This window comes from Piliocolobus tephrosceles, chromosome 1 (assembly GCF_002776525.5).
Source record: "Piliocolobus tephrosceles isolate RC106 chromosome 1, ASM277652v3, whole genome shotgun sequence".
NCBI lineage: Eukaryota > Metazoa > Chordata > Mammalia > Primates > Cercopithecidae > Piliocolobus > Piliocolobus tephrosceles.
In genome coordinates this window covers 165,227,999-165,247,910 of record NC_045434.1, presented here as the reverse complement: position 1 = coordinate 165,247,910, position 19,912 = coordinate 165,227,999, and the positions used below count along the sequence as shown (strand labels likewise).

At 42.6% G+C, this 19,912-nt stretch overlaps 1 protein-coding gene across 2 annotated transcripts in view; it reads right to left on the bottom strand.

Annotated features, from left to right (window-relative positions):
* Positions 1-19,694, bottom strand: part of C8B (complement C8 beta chain) — a 44,963-nt gene extending 25,269 nt beyond the window's left edge. The window contains exons 1-5 of one of the 2 annotated variants that reach the window (XM_023186786.1): positions 19,410-19,694; positions 13,205-13,361; positions 12,719-12,842; positions 9,962-10,103; positions 7,889-8,030 (exon numbers count right to left, since the gene is read on the bottom strand). In XM_023186786.1, the coding sequence (XP_023042554.1) occupies positions 7,889-8,030; positions 9,962-10,103; positions 12,719-12,842; positions 13,205-13,332 (536 nt within the window). In that variant the 5' untranslated portion in view covers positions 13,333-13,361; positions 19,410-19,694. The remainder of the gene's footprint in view (positions 1-7,888; positions 8,031-9,961; positions 10,104-12,718; positions 12,843-13,204; positions 13,362-19,409) is intronic. The other variant, XM_023186793.2, reaches the window with a different exon arrangement.
* Positions 19,695-19,912: the final 218 nt, after the last annotated feature.

Sequence of the window (19,912 nt, the reverse complement as noted above, 5' to 3'; positions counted from 1 at the left end):
TACAGATAGGATGTGTACTAAGAACTGTTGGTCAGCACTGATGGTGAAAATGAGCACCATATAACCAGGTGAAAATGAACTAATACAGGCAGGATGTGTACTAAGAACTGTTGATCAGCACTGACGGTGACAATGAGCAATGTATAACCAGGTGAATGCAAAAGGTCAACAGTGTGCTCCAAGGCGAGGCGTTCACCAGAGTGCTGAGAGGAGAGCTGACCTCGCAGATGTTGTCTCCATCATTTGGGATGTGCTCGCCAAATACAAGTGGGCAGACTGAAGAGAGAATTCTTTAGGTACAATTTGACTTGGTGCTAGTTATTGAGGGCCAGGTGTGGGCATGGTATGTTTAATACTGGAGGTACAGTACATCATATGTTCTATTAAGTCCTTTTTTGGTTCCCAAAAATCTTTGAATATTTTTTTTTATCTTTGTCAGAATGCTAACTTTTATTTATTTATTTTTTTAATTTAATTTTATTATTATTATTATACTTTAAGTTCTAGGGTACACGTGCATAAAGTACAGGTTTGTTACATATGTATACTTGTGCCATGTTGGTGTGCTGCACCCATCAACTCGTCAGCACCCATCAATTCGTCATTTATATCAGGTATAACTCCCAATGAAATCCCTCCTCCCTCCCCCCGCCATGATAGGCCCCGATGTGTGATGTTCCCCTTCCCGAGTCCAAGTGATGTCATTGTTCAGTTCCCACCTATGAGTGAGAACATGTGGTGTTTGGTTTTCTGTTCTTCGATAGTTTGCTGAGAATGATGGTTTCCAGCTGCATCCATGTCCCTACAAAGGACACGAACTCATCCTTTTTTATGGCTGCGTAGTATTTCATGGTGTATATGTGCCACATTTTCTTAATCCAGTCTGTCACTGATGGACATTTGGGTTGATTCCAAGTCTTTGCTATTGTGAATAGTGCCACAATAAACATACATGTGCATGTGTCTTTATAGCAGCATGATTTATAATCCTTTGGGTATATACCCAGTAATGGGATGGCTGGGTCATATGGTACTTCTAGTTCTAGATCCTTGAGGAATCGCCATACTGTTTTCCATAATGGTTGAACTAGTTTACAATCCCACCAACAGTGTAAAAGTGTTCCTATTTCTCCACATCATCTCCAACACCTGTTGTTTCCTGACTTTTTAATGATTGCCATTCTGACTGGTGTGAGATGGTATCTCATTGTGGTTTTGATTTGCATTTCTCTGATGGCCAGTGATGATGAGCATTTTTTCATGTGTCTGTTGGCTGTATGAATGTCTTCTTTTGAGAAATGTCTGTTCATATCCTTTGCCCACTTTTTAATGGGATTCTTTGTTTTTTCTTGTAAATTTGTTTGAGTTCTTTGTAGGTTCTGGATATTAGCCCTTTATCTGATAAGTAGATTGCAAAAATTTTCTCCCATTCTGTGGGTTGCCTGTTCACTCTGATGGTAGTTTCTTTTGCTGTGCAGAAGCTCTTTAGTTTAATTAGATCCCATTTGTCAATTTTGGCTTTTGTTGCCATTGCTTTTGGTGTTTTAGACATGAAGTCCTTGCCCATGCCTATGTCCTGAATGGTATTACCTAGGTTTTCTTCTAGGGTTTTTATGGTATTAGGTCTGACATTTAAGTCTCTAATCCATCTTGAATTAATTTTCATATAAGGAGTAAGGAAAGGATCCAGTTTCAGCTTTCTACTTATGGCTAGCCAATTTTCTCAGCACCATTTATTAAATAGGGAATCCTTTCCCCATTTCTTGTTTTTGTCAGGTTTGTCAAAGATCAGATGTCTGTAGATGTGTGGTATTATTTCTGAGGACTCTGTTCTGTTCCATTGGTCTATAACTCTGTTTTGGTACCAGTACCACGCTGTTTTGGTTATTGTAGCCTTGTAGTAGAGTTTGAAGTCAGGTAGCGTGATGCCTCCAGCTTTGTCCTTTTGACTTAGGATTGTCTTGGCAATGCGGGCTCTTTCTTGGTTCCATATGAACTTTAAAGCAGTTTTTTCCAATTCTGTGAAGAAACTCATTGGTAGCTTGATGGGGATGGCATTGAATCTATAAATAACCTTGGGCAGTATGGCCATTTTCACGATATTGATTCTTCCTATCCGTGAGCATGGTATGTTCTTCCATTTGTTTGTGTCCTCTTTTATTTCACTGAGCAGTGGTTTGTAGTTCTCCTTGAAGAGGTCCTTTGCATCCCTTGTAAGTTGGATTCCTAGGTATTTTATTCTCTTTGAAGCAATTGTGAATGGAAGTTCATTCCTGATTTGGCTCTCTGTTTGTCTGTTACTGGTGTATAAGAATGCTTGTGATTTTTGCACATTAATTTTGTATCCTGAGACTTTGCTGAAGTTTCTTATCAGCTTAAGGAGATTTTGGGCTGAGACAATGGGGTTTTCTAAATATACAATCATGTCATCTGCAAACAGGGACAACTTGACTTCTTCTTTTCCTAATTGAATACCCTTTATTTCTTTTTCTTGCCTGATTGCCCTAGCCAGAACTTCCAACACTATGTTGAATAGGAGTGGTGAGAGAGGGCATCCCTGTCTTGTGCCAGTTTTCAAAGGGAATTTTTCCAGTTTTTGCCCATTCAGTATGATATTGGCTGTGGGTTTGTCATAAATAGCTCTTATTATTTTGAGATACGTTCCATCAATACCGAATTTGTTGAGCGTTTTTAGCATGAAGGGCTGTTGAATTTTGTCAAAGGCCTTTTCTGCATCTATTGAGATAATCAGGTGGTTCTTGTCTTTGCTTCTGTTTATATGCTGGATTACATTTATTGATTTGCGAATGTTGAACCAGCCTTGCATCCCAGGGATGAAGCCCACTTGATCATGGTGGATAAGCTTTTTGATGTGCTGCTGGATCCGGTTTGCCAGTATTTTATTGAGGATTTTTGCATCGATGTTCATCAGGGATATTGGTCTAAAATTCTCTTTTTTTGTTGTGTCTCTGCCAGGTTTTGGTATCAGGATGATGTTGGCCTCATAAAATGAGTTAGGGAGGATTCCCTCTTTTTCTATTGATTGGAATAGTTTCAGAAGGAATGGTGCCAGCTCCTCCTTGTACCTCTGGTAGAATTCAGCTGTGAATCCATCTGGTCCTGGACTTTTTTTGGTTGGTAGGCTATTAATTATTGCCTCAATTTCAGAGCCTGCTATTGGTCATTCAGGGATTCAACTTCTTCCTGGTTTAGTCTTGGCAGAGTGTAAGTGTCCAGGAAATTATCCATTTCTTCTAGATTTTCTAGTTTATTTGCAGAGGGGTGTTTATAGTATTCTCTGATGGTAGTTTGTATTTCTGTGGGGTCAGTGGTGATATCCCCTTTATCATTTTTTATTGCGTCTATTTGATTCTTCTCTCTTTTCTTCTCTATTAGTCTTGCTAGCAGTCTATCAATTTTGTTGATCTTTTCAAAAAACCAATTCCTGGATTCATTGATTTTTTGGAGGGTTTTTTGTATCTCTATCTCCTTCAGTTCTGCTCTAATCTTAGTTATTTCTTGCCTTCTGCTAGCTTTTGAATGTGTTTGCTCTTGCCTCTCTAGTTCTTTTAATTGGGATGTTAAAGTGTCAATTTTAGGTCTTTCCAGCTTTCTCTTGTGGGCATTTAGTGCTATAAATTTCCCTCTACACACTGCTTTAAATGTGTCCCAGAGATTCTGGTATGTTGTATCTTTGTTCTCATTGGTTTCAAAGAACATCTTTATTTCTGCCTTCATTTCGTTATGTACCTAGTAGTCATTCAGGAGCAGGTTATTCAGTTTCCATGTAGTTGAGCAGTTTTGATTGAGTTTCTTAGTCCTGAGTTCTAGCTTGATTGCACTGTGGTCTGAGAGACGGTTTGTTATAATTTCTGTTCTTGTACATTTGCTGAGGAGTGCTTTACTTCCAATTATGTGGTCAATTTTGGAATAAGTGTGATGTGGTGCTGAGAAGAATGTATATTCTGTTGATTTGGGGTGGAGAGTTCTATAGATGTCCATTAGGTCTGCTTGCTGCAGAGATGAGTTCAATTCCTGGATATCCTTGTTAACTTTCTGTCTCGTTGATCTGTCTAATGTTGACAGTGGGGTGTTGAAGTCTCCCATTATTATTGTATGGGAGTCTAAGTCTCTTTGTAAGTCTCTAAGGACTTGCTTTATGAATCTGGGTGCTCCTGTATTAGGTGCATATATATTTAGGATAGTTAGCTCTTCCTGTTGAATTGATCCCTTTACCATTATGTAATGGCCTTCTTTGTCTCTTTTGATCATTGATGGTTTAAAGTCTGTTTTATCAGAGACTAGTATTGCAACCCCTGCTTTTTTTTGTTCTCCATTTGCTTGGTAGATCTTCCTCCATCCCTTTATTTTGAGCCTATGTATGTCTCTGCATGTGAGATGGGTCTCCTGAATACAGCAGTCTGATGGGTCTTGACTCTTTATCCATTTTGCCAGTCTGTGTCTTTTAATTGGAGCATTTCGTCCATTTACATTTAAGGTTAATATTGTTATGTGTAAACTTGATCCTGCCATTATGATATTAACTGGTTATTTTGCTTGTTAGATGATGCAGTTTCTTCCTGGCCTCGATGGTCTTTACATTTTGGCATGTTTTTGCAATGGCTGCTACTGGTTGTTCCTTTCCATGTTTAGTGCTTCCTTCAGGGTCTCTTGTAAGGCAGGCCTGGTGGTGACAAAATCTCTAAGCATTTGCTTATCTGTAAAGGATTTTATTTCTCCTTCACTTATGAAACTTAGTTTGGCTGGATATGAAATTCTGGGTTTAAAATTCTTTTCTTTAAGAATGTTGAATATTGGCCCCCACTCCCTTCTGGCTTGTAGAGTTTCTGCCGAGAGATCTGCTGTTAGTCTGATGGGCTTCCCTTTGTGGGTAACCCGACCTTTCTCTCTGGCTGCCCTTAAGATTTTTTCCTTCATTTCAACTTGGTGAATCTGGCAATTATGTGTCTTCGAGTTGCTCTTCTCGAGGATTATCTTTGTGATATTCTCTGTATTTCCTGAATTTGAATGTTGGCCTGCCCTACTAGGTTGGGGAAGTTCTCCTGGATGATATCCTGAAGAGTGTTTTCCAACTTGGTTCCATTTTCCCCCTCCCTTTCAGGCACCCCAATCAGACGTAGATTTGGTCTTTTCACATAATTCCATACTTCTTGCAGGCTTTGTTCATTTCTTTTTCTTCTTTTTTCTTTTGGTTTCTCTTCTCGCTTCATTTCATTCATTTGATCCTCAATCACTGATAGTCTTTCTTCCAGTTGATCGAGTCAGTTACTGAAGCTTGTGTATTTGTCACGAATTTCTCGTGTCATGGTTTTCATCTCTGTCTTTTCATCTATGACCTTCTCTGCATTAATTATTCTAGCTATCAATTCTTCCACTCTTTTTTCAAGATTTTTAGTTTCTTTGCTCTGGGTATGTAATTCCTCCTTTAGCTCTGAGAAGTTTGATGGACTGAAGCCTTCTTCTCTCATCTCGTCGAAGTCATTCTCCGTCCAGCTTTGATCAGTTGCTGGCGATGAGCTGTGCTTCTTTGCAGGGGGAGATGTGCTTTTATTTTTTGAATTTCCAGCTTTTCTGCCCTGCTTTTTCCCCATCTTTGTGGTTTCATCTGCTGCTGGTCTTTGATGATGGTGACGTACTGATGGGTTTTTGGTGTAGGTTTCCTTCCTGTTTGATAGTTTTCCTTCTAACAGTCAGGACCCTCAGCTGTAGGTCTGTTGGAGATTGCTTGAGGTCCACTCCAGACCCTGTTTGCCTGGGTGTCAGCAGCAGAGGCTGCAGAAGATAGAATATTGCTGAACAGCGAGTGTACCTGTCTGATTCTTACTTTGGAAGCTTCCTCTCAGGGGTGTACTCCACCGTGAGGTGTGGGGTGTCAGTCTGCCCCTAGTGGAGGATGTCTCCCAGTTAGGCTACTCAGGGGTCAGGAGCCCACTTGAGCCGGCAGTCTGTCCCTTCTCAGATCTCAACCTCCATGTTGGGAGATCCACTGCTCTCTTCAAAGCTGTCAGAATCGTTTGTGTCTGCAGAGGTTTCTGCTGCTTTTGTTGTTGTTGTTGTTGTTTAGCTGTGCCCTGTCCCCAGAGGTGGAGTCTACAGAGACAGGCAGGCTTCCTTGAGCTGCTGTGAGCTCCACCCAGTTGGAGCTTCCCACTGGCTTTGTTTACCTACTTAAGCCTCAGCAATGGCTGGTGCCCATCCCCCAGCCTCGCTGCTGCCTTGCAGTTAGATCGCAGACTGCTGTGCTAGCAATGAGGGAGGCTCCGTGGGCGTGGGACCCTCCCGGCCAGGTGTGGGATATAATCTTCTGGTGTGCCCATTTGCTTAAAGCACAGTATTGGGGTGGGAGTTACCTGATTTTCCAGGTGTTGTGTGTCTCAGTTCCCCTGGCTAGGAAAGGGATTCCCTTCCCCCTTTCGCTTCCCAGGTGAGGCGATGCCTCACCCTACTTCAGCTCTCGCTGGTCAGGCTGCAGCAGCTGACCAGCACTGATTGTCCCGCACTCCCAAGTGAGATGAACCCAGTACCTCAGTTGAAAATGCAGAAATCTCCGGTCTTCTGTGTCACTCGCGCTGGGAGTTGGAGACTGGAGCTGTTCCTATTCTGCCATCTTGCTCCACCCTCGGTAAGTATTATTATTATCCCCATTTTGCAGATGAGAAACATGAGGGTAACTGACTAACCCAGAGTCTCCCTGTGAGGAGCAATGGGTGGGCTGGACTTTGAAAACTGACAGTGGAGCAAGAACAGTGTCTGTATTCTTCCCACCACTCGAGCTGCCCAGCACCTCTTATATTAGTCACATTCGCTTGTTCAATCTTCACAGTACTTTGAAAGAAACATGTTATTAACTTCCTTGGCAGATGATAAAACTAAAGTTCCACGTAGATAAGTACCTTGCCTGAGGTGCTCTGGCTGGTGAACCACTCCTTCTGTTCCCTCCTACAGGGTCCTGTCAGACCCTACTGCTGGCTTTGAATGTCTGCTATCCCACACTCTGGCCGGGTGACCCTGGAACTCACTCAACTTGCCTGGGCCTCAGTTTCCTTATCTGCAAGGTGGGGATTATAATAACTGGCTTATCAGGTAGTCCTGAGAGAGGTCTCCCATGTGAAGAGTCTCTAGTGACAACTTTAAAAATTGAGATTTGATGGGTTTTTTTAGAAAGAAGGTAAATCCCATTCAGGGTCACTGTTCCCCTCCCCAAGCTGTGTCTCATATGATGATTCCTAAAGCATATGAGAGGAAGGTCTCCCTTTTCCACCTGCAGGCTGAGAAGCTGCAAAATATGGCAAGAAAGTAAGGTGCATGCCAGGCCAGTGTGGCCCTTTCTGACCTTGCTCCTCTGTCCTTGCCAGAGGACTGGACCAACTCAGAGATCCCCAGAAGCCCTGGAAATCCATCCCTTCACTGTCTAACTAGAGACCTCTCTTCTTGGAGGGACTAATGCTGGGAGATAGGGAGAGACCTGGAAAAAACCTACCTGCCAAGTTGTCAATAGGATCCAAGACATAAGGCTTACAAATCACCTAACATGGTCACACTGCAGGTGTTAAAAAAAAAAAAAAAAAAAAGGCTCCCTCTCCACCCCAGCCCTGCAGAGCAGCCTGCGTGGTTTCCACACATGCACAGCTCTGTCCCAGTGTTCCAAACCAGCCCTCCTGATGCCTAGGTCTGTCTGTGGGACGTGTTCCTGGAGCAACTTGGAACTGCCCTCAGAGAGCAACTAGAAGCGTCACTTACAATACAGGCTTTTCTCAGAAAGGTGAGTGGGGAACTCTGTTTATATCAGCTCTCTCATACTCTATCCTCCAGAATTCCATTTAATGCTGTGCCTTCCCATCACTACCACAGAAAAATGGTCACTTACCCACTGGCCAAACTGCCAATTCCCCAGTATTGGTCCATTTCATGCTGACATTTTTTATAAATCCTTCTACAGTTTGCCTCATCTGACTGGTCTCCACAGTCATTGTCCCCATTGCAAAGAAGTCTGCGGTTTACACACCTTCCTAGGATGGAGAAAGAGTATTACCCATAGCCACGTGGTTGGCAAGAAAGGAACTAACAGAATATAAGCACCTACTAGGTGCCAGACCTTTTGTCAGGCCTTGCATGCTGCCCTGTTTTAATTAGTCATCCCGTATCCAGATAGAATGGTTATGGCACTAACAGTTTATTCCTCTATTGCCACCTCCCTCAGCAGAAGAAGTCAGGGTTGTATTCCAGAAAGCAGCAGGACAGTTTGGATTCTCTCTCCCTGGGGCTGGAAAGAGGGGGTGAGTTGGGTGGGTCCTGTAAGTTGTGTGAGCTGGGCCACCCTCACTTGTAACCTCTCTGCCTCAATGTACTCACCTGTAAAATAGAAAAGTCATCATACCTATCCCATAAGGTTGTTCAAAATCTAAATGAGTAGATAAAACAGTACTGACTCCCAGGAAATGCTATGTAAGTGTTATCAGTACTATTCGTGTTTTTGAGGGCCAAGTGCACATTAACTAGTAAATATTTGCAGCGGGATTGAAACATTTAACTGTCTAATCACAATTCTTCCCTCTAAACCACACTGCCTTCAACAACGTAGTCATTTGGATTATGAAAAATTATTTGCATCCCTTTTGCTTCCTTTAAACTTTTTTTTTCCTGATTGATTTCCTTTCTTATTAGTATATTGTTGGGAGATAAAGCCCATAAGACAGGTAGTCCTATTTCCTCAGATATGTCTGGTCATTTTAAACCAATGTTCTTGGAGTGTTAAAAGCAGAAAAATAATGATCTGGTCTTCAAATGTTTCTTACCAGGCATTTAAACTAAAGCCTGCCCGAGTAACCATTATGGCTTTGGTCAGAATCATGGAACACTGGCCATAATGAGTCCATGGATACACTGTAAAAAAGTCTTTCAGATTTATTGGATAGAATTTTGCATTTGCAATAGCCCCTCGAAATTGCTCTAAGAATCTCTAACTCTTTCTTGAAAAATCCCCATGCACAGTCCACATGGGTACAGTAAATGTAGAGAATTGCAACTCCCGTCTAGAAAATGTGGGTCAAAATACTCTCATTTTTGCTGGAGACAGAGAAATAGAGAAGCATCTGTTTGCTTGGATTCTCTGAATGAACTGAAAAGTTGTGTTTATTTAGTTTTGCAGCAGGTGATTATTCATTTGTGTACTCCTTTCTTCCTACCTTCCTTCCTTCTGTCAATCTATCCATCTGTCCTTTTTTCTTTTCTTCCTTTTTATAAACAATACTTTTTACTGGGTGTATCATGGATTAGGGATCATCTTGGACTTAGTGATGCAGAAATGCAAATGACAGGAAATATCTTTCTAAAGATTTATCAGAGATAAATGACGCTAACTGCCCTATGTAACTGTTCTAGATTTTGTCACATTCTGCTTAACCCCAGACCTCTGAGAGAGCTACGGGAGCCAACAGTCTACAAAGAGCTCTCATAGCTATGATGTCACTTGATGCTTATAACAGACTTGTAAGGTATTCACATCACCCCTAATTTTCAGTTGAAGGAGCCAAAATGGAGAAAGGCTAGGGACTTCTCCTAGTCACAAAGTCAAAATACGACTTGACCCAAGATTTCTGACTCCAGCACACATAATTTTTGTGTCTTTAATGTCAATGAATGTAATCTGAATTCTCAAATTGCCAATAGAAGCTTTTCCACTTACCTGCTATATGAAGAAGTAACCTCTCCAAGTCTCGATTTTTAAGGTGTATAATGAGGATAATCATAACACCTACATTATAAGGTGATTTTAATAACATAATACATGTGAAAGGAGGTCAGAGATTGTAGGACAAGGAGGCCTCCTGAGCTGCCCCATGACCCTGATCTTGATCACTAGACATGGCCTGTCCCTTGGTCATCAAGAACCATTATCTCATTTCAGGTATTCCCCTCTTACTCCTACATTGATTTATACCTGTCTGTGCACACACAAAGCCTTCACATCGCACTTGACTTCTGCATGGTCTGTTGGTAACACAGTCTTCAACTTCCTTGTCAGAGAAGTTGCATGGTTCCCCATGGAACTGAGAGGGCCGGAGCAAGTAGGCATACCTGTACTGTAGTAGAGAGGAGCCAGGTGAACCAAGAGCAGAGCCTCAGATCCCAGGAGATGAGGGATACTCTATGTAAATGGGTCTTGAGCCAGGATTTGGGCTCCACAAGAGCATTGAAATATCTGATTATCATTCCCCCAGCCCCTTGTGCTCCCCCCATTATATACACTTAAGAAGCTATGTTGTGATTGGCTGTTTGCCGGATGGTTTCTTCAATTACTCTGTGAGTTCTCTGAGGGCAGGGACCTTGGCCTTGATCTCTGCTTCCGCAGTGATCAGTCAAGATTTGCTGAATATGGGAAAGTCAGCCCATGCTGACTCCATGGGCTCTGGAGTCAAAGATTAGTAAATGGACTCATGTAGCCAGTTCAATAACACAAAATAAATTATCTCTCAGCTTAATTACTGGGTTGATTCAAGTATTCCCCTTTATTCCTGAAGACATCAGTATATTATAAATACAAAAACATGCACTGTGGAGCTACAACTGACTCTGATACTTTATAGTTATGTGATATTGGGCAAATTACTTAATCTTTATGAATCTCAATTTACCCATCTGTAAAATAGGGATCATGAATTATCTAAATGTTCAGTTATGAAGTTTAAATTATGTAATCTCATTATGTTGTTGGATATATAGCAGGCATTCAATTTCTTGGACTTGTTTTTCTTTATTATTGCTTTTTAGCAGTCAATATTGCTATATCTCTACCATCTTATTCATTTATTCCAAAATGATTAAGCCACCCAGTGTTGAAAAAGGTAGGTGTTATTGTTGCTTGCTTGTTTGGTCAGTTTTACTGGTAATCGTATCCCCTAGCCTGTTCTCAAGGAGGTCACAGACGCTGGAGTTGGGCCCCAGGCAGTTGCGGCACAGTGCAATGAGTGCCATGACAGGGGAGGCAGAGTGCTCCGTACGCTCATCGGGAGTCCCTCATGCAAACTTAGGAGAAGCCCAAGTGGAAGGCTTTGGAAGAACTAAGGGACACCTCAGCTGAAACTTGGCGGTTGAGTAGGAATGTCTGGCAGGTGTGAAGAACTGGTCAGAGTGGGGCACAGAAGAGTGATATGGGTGGAGGAAATTCCTAGACCAAAGCTGAGAGGACTAGAGAAGGCATCCCATGTTCCACAAAACATTAAAAAGATTCATCGTGGCTGGATAGAAGAGCACAAGTAGGAGAGCGGCCAGAGTGGGAGGGAGACATAGACAAGAGCAGATAACACAGGGCCCTCCAGTCCTTGGGAAAGTGATTACAGGATTTTTTCCTGGGGCAATGAGAAACTGCTTCAGAGGAAGAAAGTGATCAGGTTTGGATGATTTCCAAATGTTAGGTGCAGTCAAGATTTTAGTAAACAAAAGAGCACAGGAGGCAAGCCAGGATAGCAGCCCCTGCTTTGCAGGATGACATTAATGAGGCATAGTTATTACTTGTATAACATCTATACTTGGCCCTTGGAAATCCAAAAAAAGAAATGTAGATAACCATTCACCCGAGCCCTTTGTACTTGCAGAGGGTCATTCTTGCTGGAAGGCAGAGCCTGTCAGGACAGGGACAAGGCTTGCAGAGAACACTGTGGAAAAAAAAAAAAAAAGACTAAAAAGCTCCAGGCTCCAAAGGCAAAGTGGGCTGGAGGAGTGTGGAAGTGATGGAGGAAATACATCACCCAATCTGACTTGAGAGGTTTTGCTGAGCCCCCAGGCAGTGACCCTGCAGACAGGGATGATGACCAGCTGAGGGAACGTCTGCAGCAGTTTCTGAGAGAGGAGCTCTGGCTGCCAGGCTGACTCATGCTGAGTCTTCCTAGTTTATGGTGCGGATGAAGCAGTTATCCAGATAATTGGATCAATGCTGATAACTTCAGCAATAAAACCTACTTTGGGAACTGAATGATCCTGCTTGGCTCTCTCCATTGATCCAATTAACTGTGTGATTGTCCTGGGCGTACTTCCACAGCCTCTTTAGAGTCTAAGCCCATGGCTGATTTGGTTTCCCAAGGATCTGGTGAAATAGCAACCATTCTCTTTTCTCTGGCATATCTATTGTTCTCAGAACTAGGATCCTGGGTCAGCCCTTCTATGACAAAGGAGGCTGAATGACAGATATTGCAGAAACTGAATGTGTTCACTGGTAGAACCCTAGACAGGGAACACTGGACAGTGGCCTGAGTTCGAGGCCTGCATTTACTACTAGGTGAACTCAAGAAGCCACTTACCTGCTCTGATTTCCTGTTTATCTATCTGTTTAACAGAAAGTGTAACAACAACCTTCCCTTCCCTATGGAGATATCAGAAAATAGAACAAGATCAAACACCACACATTTATGAAAAACCTATTCTGTGCCAGAGATTGGTCTACACATTGAAGATACAGAATTGAATCAGCCTTCACAAGTTCACTGTCTAGTGAAGGTGAAAAATAAGCAGCGTGATGTGATAAATGCTAGGATACAAGAGTAATAAGGAGCTATTGAAGCTCACAAAAGATTGCTTTATCCAACTGGATGTAGGGCTGAGGAGGAGTCAAAAAGCTTTCTCAAAAGAGGCAGCTCCTGAGTAGAGTTTCAAATTGTGAATAGGTGTTAGCCAGTGAAGGAAGTGGGAAAAGTCACCCCACCTGAGAAAGCAACATGAAGAAATGCCCAGAGAGAGTGAAGGCCAGAGTCATACAAAGGTCCAGTGTGCTGAAGATATAAGCTAGGTCATAGTGATCCTTGAAAACTATGATCCTGGACGTGATCCTAAGTATCATCAGTAGACTGTGAATGGTTTCCAAGTGGGCAAAGACAACTCAGACATACACTGTGATTGCTTCCCCTGTTTCATGGTGAAAGATTGATTGAAAGAACAGGTTCAAGGCAGAGAGTCTAATTAGGAAGCTGGTAGAGTGAGAAAGGCTGGGTGTGCTTGGAAAACACTAGAGAACCAAAGGAAAGAACTTATTGCTGCTTGGAAGCACGGAAGGAAAGGATGCTTTAATTAAGTTAGCTGACATTTATTGAGAGCCAACTATGTGCCAGGTACTGTTAATAATGGCTCAGCCAATCTTGCTGGGGACAAAGGCTCCTGGAGGCTTAGAGCTGTCCCAGGCCTGGTTGCTTACCCTTTTCTTCTGACAGGGGTCACATGTGGTCCAAGAGGACCAACTAGACAGCTCACAATCAATGGGCATCGGGGTAACATCCACACTCCGCATCTGTCTGCTCTTAGCAAAGCTCTTGTTGACTGCATTCGACTCAAAGGAATGTAGCCTTTCACCTCTAAAAGTCACCAGGAGAGAAGAGAGTCACATGTCAGAAGGGAATTAAGTATACATCCAACCATCTATTTGTACATTCAATAAATATATATTTGCTCACTTGTGCAAGGCTATTAGTTTATCATTCCAGGATAGGTTAATTAATCCAACAAATATTTATTGAATATGTAGTAAGCACCTAACATTATGGCTAGCTCTCGTCAAAAGAGTATTGAACTTGGATCAGAAGACAGTCCATTAGCAGCTGACTGGTTGTGGTCTGGTTTTATAACCTGTATGAGCTTCACTTTTCTCATCTATATAATGAGGATAATCAAACCTGCCACGAAGGCTATTTTTAGGATTAAAAATGATAGCACATGGGAAAACACAATAAACTCTAAAATGCTACAGCTATGCAAGGAACATAGCCACAGCTAGATATATAATCTTAAGCAATTTACTCCCCATCTCTGGGCCTCTGTTTCCTCCTCTGGAAAATCAGAGGTTTGGACTAGATTGTCTTTAAGGTATCTGTTCATGTTAAGAGTCTATGAAACATTTGCTGAGGACTAACTCAGGGTATTGTCCTACAGGGAATACCTAGAGATATAAGACCAAGGTTCTGACTTCTGGAAGCCACAGTTTATCTCAGAGTAGGAAAAGAGAAACATGTCTCACGTCCTAGCTCTATGGGACTCTATCCAGAGGGCAAGGATTTCCAGCATGCAGGTCGCATGGCTGGAGCTGTGCAGGTCCAGTGAGAGTCAGGAGAGCCTGGTAGTAGGGAAACAAGGAGGAGGCTGGCAGCAGCAGTCCCATCGAGTGGTATAAGCCTGAATCATGGCAGTGGTTGGGGAGAAAGGATGGGGAGAACCAACATATGAGATATTTCTCATGTGGAATGGATGGAAAGTGATGGATAATTGGATGGTGGAGGTAGGGTGTTAAAGGAAGGCCTTTTAAATGGATGCTGGTTTCCCATTTGAGTGTGTGGGTGGTGGGAAACACAGCAGAAGATAAATCTTAATGGGGAAGACGTGAGTTTCGGGTGGGGCATACTGAGTTCCAGGTGCCATGAAACGCCTATAGAGACTCATTTAGTAAATAGTTCCTATATGGGCTTGGATCTCAGGATGAGAGATTTGTGCTAGGTACAGAGCTGATCATGAAAAGCTATGGAAGAGGAAGAGATGGTTCTTGAGAGAAGTGAGCAGAGTTATTCTTGGAAACCTCAGCACCACCAGCAGAGAGAAGGCAATTCTTTTTGTTCATTTCCTGGAGCACATTGGGCTATGAGTGAATGAATGAGGATGCTAATTAACTTGCCTGGGCCTTCAGTTTCTTCCTCTATAATATGAAGAGTGTATGATGATTCTTATTTTTTCTTACAAATGAAAGAGTGCATTACACTGTAAGATTCTTTGTAATTTGTGTTCCTTTCCAAGGCACAAAAGGAGATGGGAAGACAAAAGGAATAGAGGTTTTGCTGAGCACCTATGACAGACATGTCAAGGCTGTGTTCAATGGCCCAGCATCACCCATACTACCTCCTTCTATTTTCACAGCAATGCTGGAAGGCAGCTGTGGAGCACTGCCGCCTGGGCAGATGAGGGAAGTGGCCAGAGAGACAGTGACACGTCCACCATCATGCAGCTGGTATGCAGTGGTGTTAGGATCTGAGCCAAGGTCTGTTAATCTCTAGAGTATATATGGGCTTTTTCCGTTGCCCCATGCTTCCTGGAAGGAAACAGGGCCAGCATTGACTCCACCAATCTCTTCCAACCTCTATGTAAGGCCTCTTTCATTCCCATATCCAGGATTGAGTCATTAGGGAGAAGAGCATCACGTAGTTTTCACTGTCTCATATACACAGGATGTCACTCCCGACAAGGTCATTAACAATACGTTCTCACTTGGCAAAAGTCCTAAAAAGAGGATAATATTAACTACAGTGAAATCCGTGTCCATGACCGCCCCAGAGACCAGCAAAAATCAATTGCCTAGTAAAGTTGGATCTTTAATGAAAGGTCAAAGATACTGGAAACCACAGGTGGATACTTTAAAATGGTTACTTGAGGCAGGATGCTGCACACCAGTGGGGGGCTTCAGAATGTGTTCTTATCTACTAATTTGACCAGGTTTGACCAAACAATATTGTCTGTGATTTGGCTTCTCCTAAGTATGTATTTGACAGCTCTGCAGGGTACCCTCTTCCTATTTCAACTACAAAACAGTTACATTGTGTTTTTAGCAACCAAGACAACTCCAGAGCCACAGTTGAGACTGAGCGGATAAGTAATGTAACACTAGCTATTAAGAGTCACAATTATTTTCCTCTCTGAGATTTGAAAGCCTATTAATGGGCAAGATGATCACTTACAGAAAGAACTTGGTAAAAAGTAGTTATATCCACCACATCTCTCATTTTTGCACCCAATTTTCATTATGGAAGGTGACAATATAATGAAGTAATCAGCTGAATAAATAGTATGTTTGTAAATTACATCGGATGAAATGTGTGCGGTTTATTAGTACTACAAAATGCAAATCTGAAAGAAAGGCTAGCATTAAATCGCATCTTTAATTCCTGGGACTAATGAGGAGCCACATAAATTCTAGGCTCCATCAGGGCCTCTGTGTGTGGGAACAACACAAGCCTTTCACCCCTACGAATTTCTATAGAAACAAACCTGATGGACATTTTGACCTACTGACTAAACTTCTGTCGTTAAAAATCCTCTGTATGCTTTTAACATTGAAAAATTAAACAGGCCGAGAAAAGATGCTTTTAACATTGAAAAATTAAACAGGCCGAGAGAAGTACAAGAAGTAATGTAATAAACACCCATGTACTCACATCTAGATTGGCAACTGTTCATACTTTGGTACACTTGCTTCAAGTCTTTTTTTTTTTTAATCTTTAATTTTGACATCTGCATTTTACAGCAGTCTCAATTTTGCTCCCCCCACCTTACCCCTAGAGGAGCTATTGCCATGAATTTGATGTGTTTCCTTCCAGTCTCTTTTAAATAATTTGACATCTATAGACTATCTATAGTATTGCTTGTGTGTGCTTTATTCATACTTACACATATGATTCTACAACTTGCTTTTGTTAATCGACATTGCATTTCTGAAGCCTATCCATGTTGATTCATAAAGAGATCTAGTTCATTTCTTTTTTCTGGATGTTCTGTTATATGAAACGCATTGCATTTATTTTATTCCTTTTCCTTTTGAGGAACATTTATATTTTCCCAATGTTTTGCAATTGCAAATAGAGCTACAGTAAACACCCTTGCTCAGGTCCTTGAACATGGGCCCCCTCTACTTAAGGACTGGCAAGGAGGTGTCTTTCCTGGGGATGCAGAAAATGCTGTAGCCAGCATAAGGACACATTTCACCGGGCCCAGGTCTCCCACTCTCTTCCTAACAGGCGTCTCTGATCAAAATAAAGATGGATCCATCCAGTACAGCAGGATTGGGTCAGCAGTAAATTGCAAGCCATCAACTTATATAGATGGGGTGCATCAATATATTTTGGCTTTCGGTAGAAATGCCCTGACACAACAACTTTCTTGTCACACACAATTTGTTAAGCAGCTGCATCCCCTTTGCAAACAGCATCCTTTTTCTTTGCTAGAAGGGGCAGCTTCTGGGTGGCAGGTTTTCAATTTCTCTTCTCTCTGTTGTTTGCTGTGGAAGACATGAAATTTAAAGCAACATCTCAAGGCAACAAATGTGTGGCCCAGAGATGGAGAAATGGCACGGGAGGCCAGCAGGTCAGATACACAATGTGGGGGTTGGAGGGTGGGTTGCGGTGGGGAGGGGACGACGCATTAGTGAGAAGCAGAAGGATGCAGAGAGAGTGCAGGGATTTTGAGACCTGAACAAAACTGGATTTGAATCCATAGTCAGCTATTTGTGAAGTGGGTAGCCTTGGGACACTTATGTTTTCTGTTTCCCTCTCTGTGAAATGGTAAACAGTAGCACTTACCTGGAATAGCTGTGAGGATTATAGCTAATGTTTCCAAGTGGCTGGTACAGAGTGGCAATATATAAATGATAGGTCTTATGACACAGTGAATATGATTTCATTATCTGACTTGATTACAAGAGTAAGTAAAAGCAAAAAACTCTCTTGGCCAATACGAAGTTGGTCTCAGCATTTTCTGTCCCAGAACCAAAGACTATTCTTTTACTTCGTGGATGGAATTCCAATACTTGCCATGTTCAAGACTGCCTCATGGGAATTATGAGTGGATGTCAGAACTACACCTGCACCTGGATTCAGGTAAGGGTTTGAGACTCACCACACGTGCATGAATCTTCTTGTCACTGAGGATCAGTTTGTTCTCCTACATAGCAAGAAGGAGAGATTACAGCCACCTCATGACATTGTGGTGATGATTAAATACAATTTCTCAGGCTGCACCCTAATCAACCATTTGCCCCTCCACTCCCTACCTCAGAGTGAACTTCCTAATATATAAATTTGATCGTGTCACTCCTTTGCTTCAACCCTTCAATGTCCTCCCATTGCATTGCGGCGAGGATACGGTTCACGCTCCTTAGCTGGTACTCCTGCATCCCCTAACTCTGCCCATGACCTGATGCCTGCTCACTCCTACTCTATCTCATCCCTCTCAACTTCCTGCTGGGACCTGTGCTCAAGGCCCACTGTAGTGTCTGGAAGCTTCAGGAGCAAGCCAGCTCTCTCACACTCATGCACAGTTGCCTGTGCTGCTCCCTCTACCTGGCACACCTTTCAATCCCTTAGCCATTCGGCAAACAACCACTCACCTGTAGAGATTCAGTCCTAGCACTCTCTCTTCTCGAAGCCTTTCCAGGCTCCATGCCCCGCAGAGCTGATCATTCCCTCCTTGTTTGCTGGCTGCCCCTGTGGCATCTCTTGCAACGGTACACACAGCATGTGCTCACGTGTCGGCATTCTTTGTGAGAACATAGGCTCATCTCTGTATCCTCACAGCCCAACAGAAATCTCCCCCCGGGGCACAGTGCTATAGATAGGTTTGCTACAGTTCCCTTAAGTCCTCCATTCCGGAGACATTTTCTTGGGTCTTGAATGCTTCTCTGTGTACACACAGTACACACAAGGAAGGTTTTGGCAGCTTAGTTATTCTCTGGGCTAAATGGAGATTCTTGATCATCCTAATAGCTGTTACTTATTGCGTGGCCAATGGATAGTGAATGAATGCCCATCATGCTGTGGTTCCTAATGGCAACTCAACAGAACTGAGACCAGAGGCTGTGTCCCATGGGTAGGAGGTACTCCTCACACAAAGTGAAAGGTTTGTTCAGATCTCATTTTTGGACTAAGTAAAAGAATGGAATTACAGTCCCTCTTCCCACAGGAGTGTTTACATGGAGGCCGGGGACACATGCATGCTTCAACATCTCATGGTAGGGTTTCTCACGCACATGGAGCGTCCCCAGATTGCTACGTCACTGGCTGTTCTATCACTGGAGCCCAAGTCTGAGCTCCCACTAAGACATTTTTTTTAGCTTGTTTTGCACCCTATTAATGGAGACTAACAATAATGAAACAAATCAGTTAGCATTTAACTGCTGGGAACATTGTGGGGGGTGGGGAGAGAGAGAGAGGGCGTGTGTGTAAGAGGAGGGTGGGAAAGAACCTGAGAATCTGAAGATTTGAGGTTGATGAGTAGGTAGAGTGGGTCAATCTCATTTATTAAAATCATCTCATGAATTGGCTCTTTTTTCCTCTGTACGTAACAAACTTTTTTTTCATAAAGAATCACATGGAGGTTTTGTTCAGAATACAGAACAAATATCCTATTCTTCTCAGCATGACAAAATACATTTAAACATGCCAGTTTCTTACAGGAACTTTTGTTGAAATCAGTTGCTTGGTTCCACAATAATTTGAAGAGAGTTGATGATAGTATGTTAACAGATGCATGCAAATTGCCTCAAGAGACGTTCCTCATTCAATAGACATGCAACAAAAAGATGGTCAGCATCATATGGCTGCACCTTCCCTGTCATATTATTGATCAGCGAATTATTGGTAACTGTCACGTACCTGGAGCCAGGCAAACTGAGACAGTCTAGGGCAGCACAGAGAAGAAATAGCTCCACCAGCGCCCTCCACGCCGATGTCCTGGAATTCTTCATTTTCCCAATGTGACAGGAGATGCCACAGAGGCTGCTAGACCCATGACAAGTCTGTGCTGTGAGTGCACTGTCAGCTTCTGTCCCCAAGAGCAAATAGCTCTGCAAAGTAAACAGAAAGCCACTTGTGACCGGAAAGTCAGACTTTGCACAGACCAAAAACTTACCTGTCACTCTGGAAACCAACCAGAATAATGAAAAATCTGTAGCAGCATGGTGTTTATTCCTTTATAACTTTGGGGTAAGCTGCTAAGCGGACAGGCTATTAGTGAGGCTGCATGGACTGTGGGCTCTAGGTCCAGACAGCCTGCGTTCAAGTACATTCTCTGTCACTGACCAGATTGGTGCAAAAGTAATTGCGGTTTTTGTAATTGCTTTAAATGGCAAAAGCCACAATTACTTTTGCACCAATCT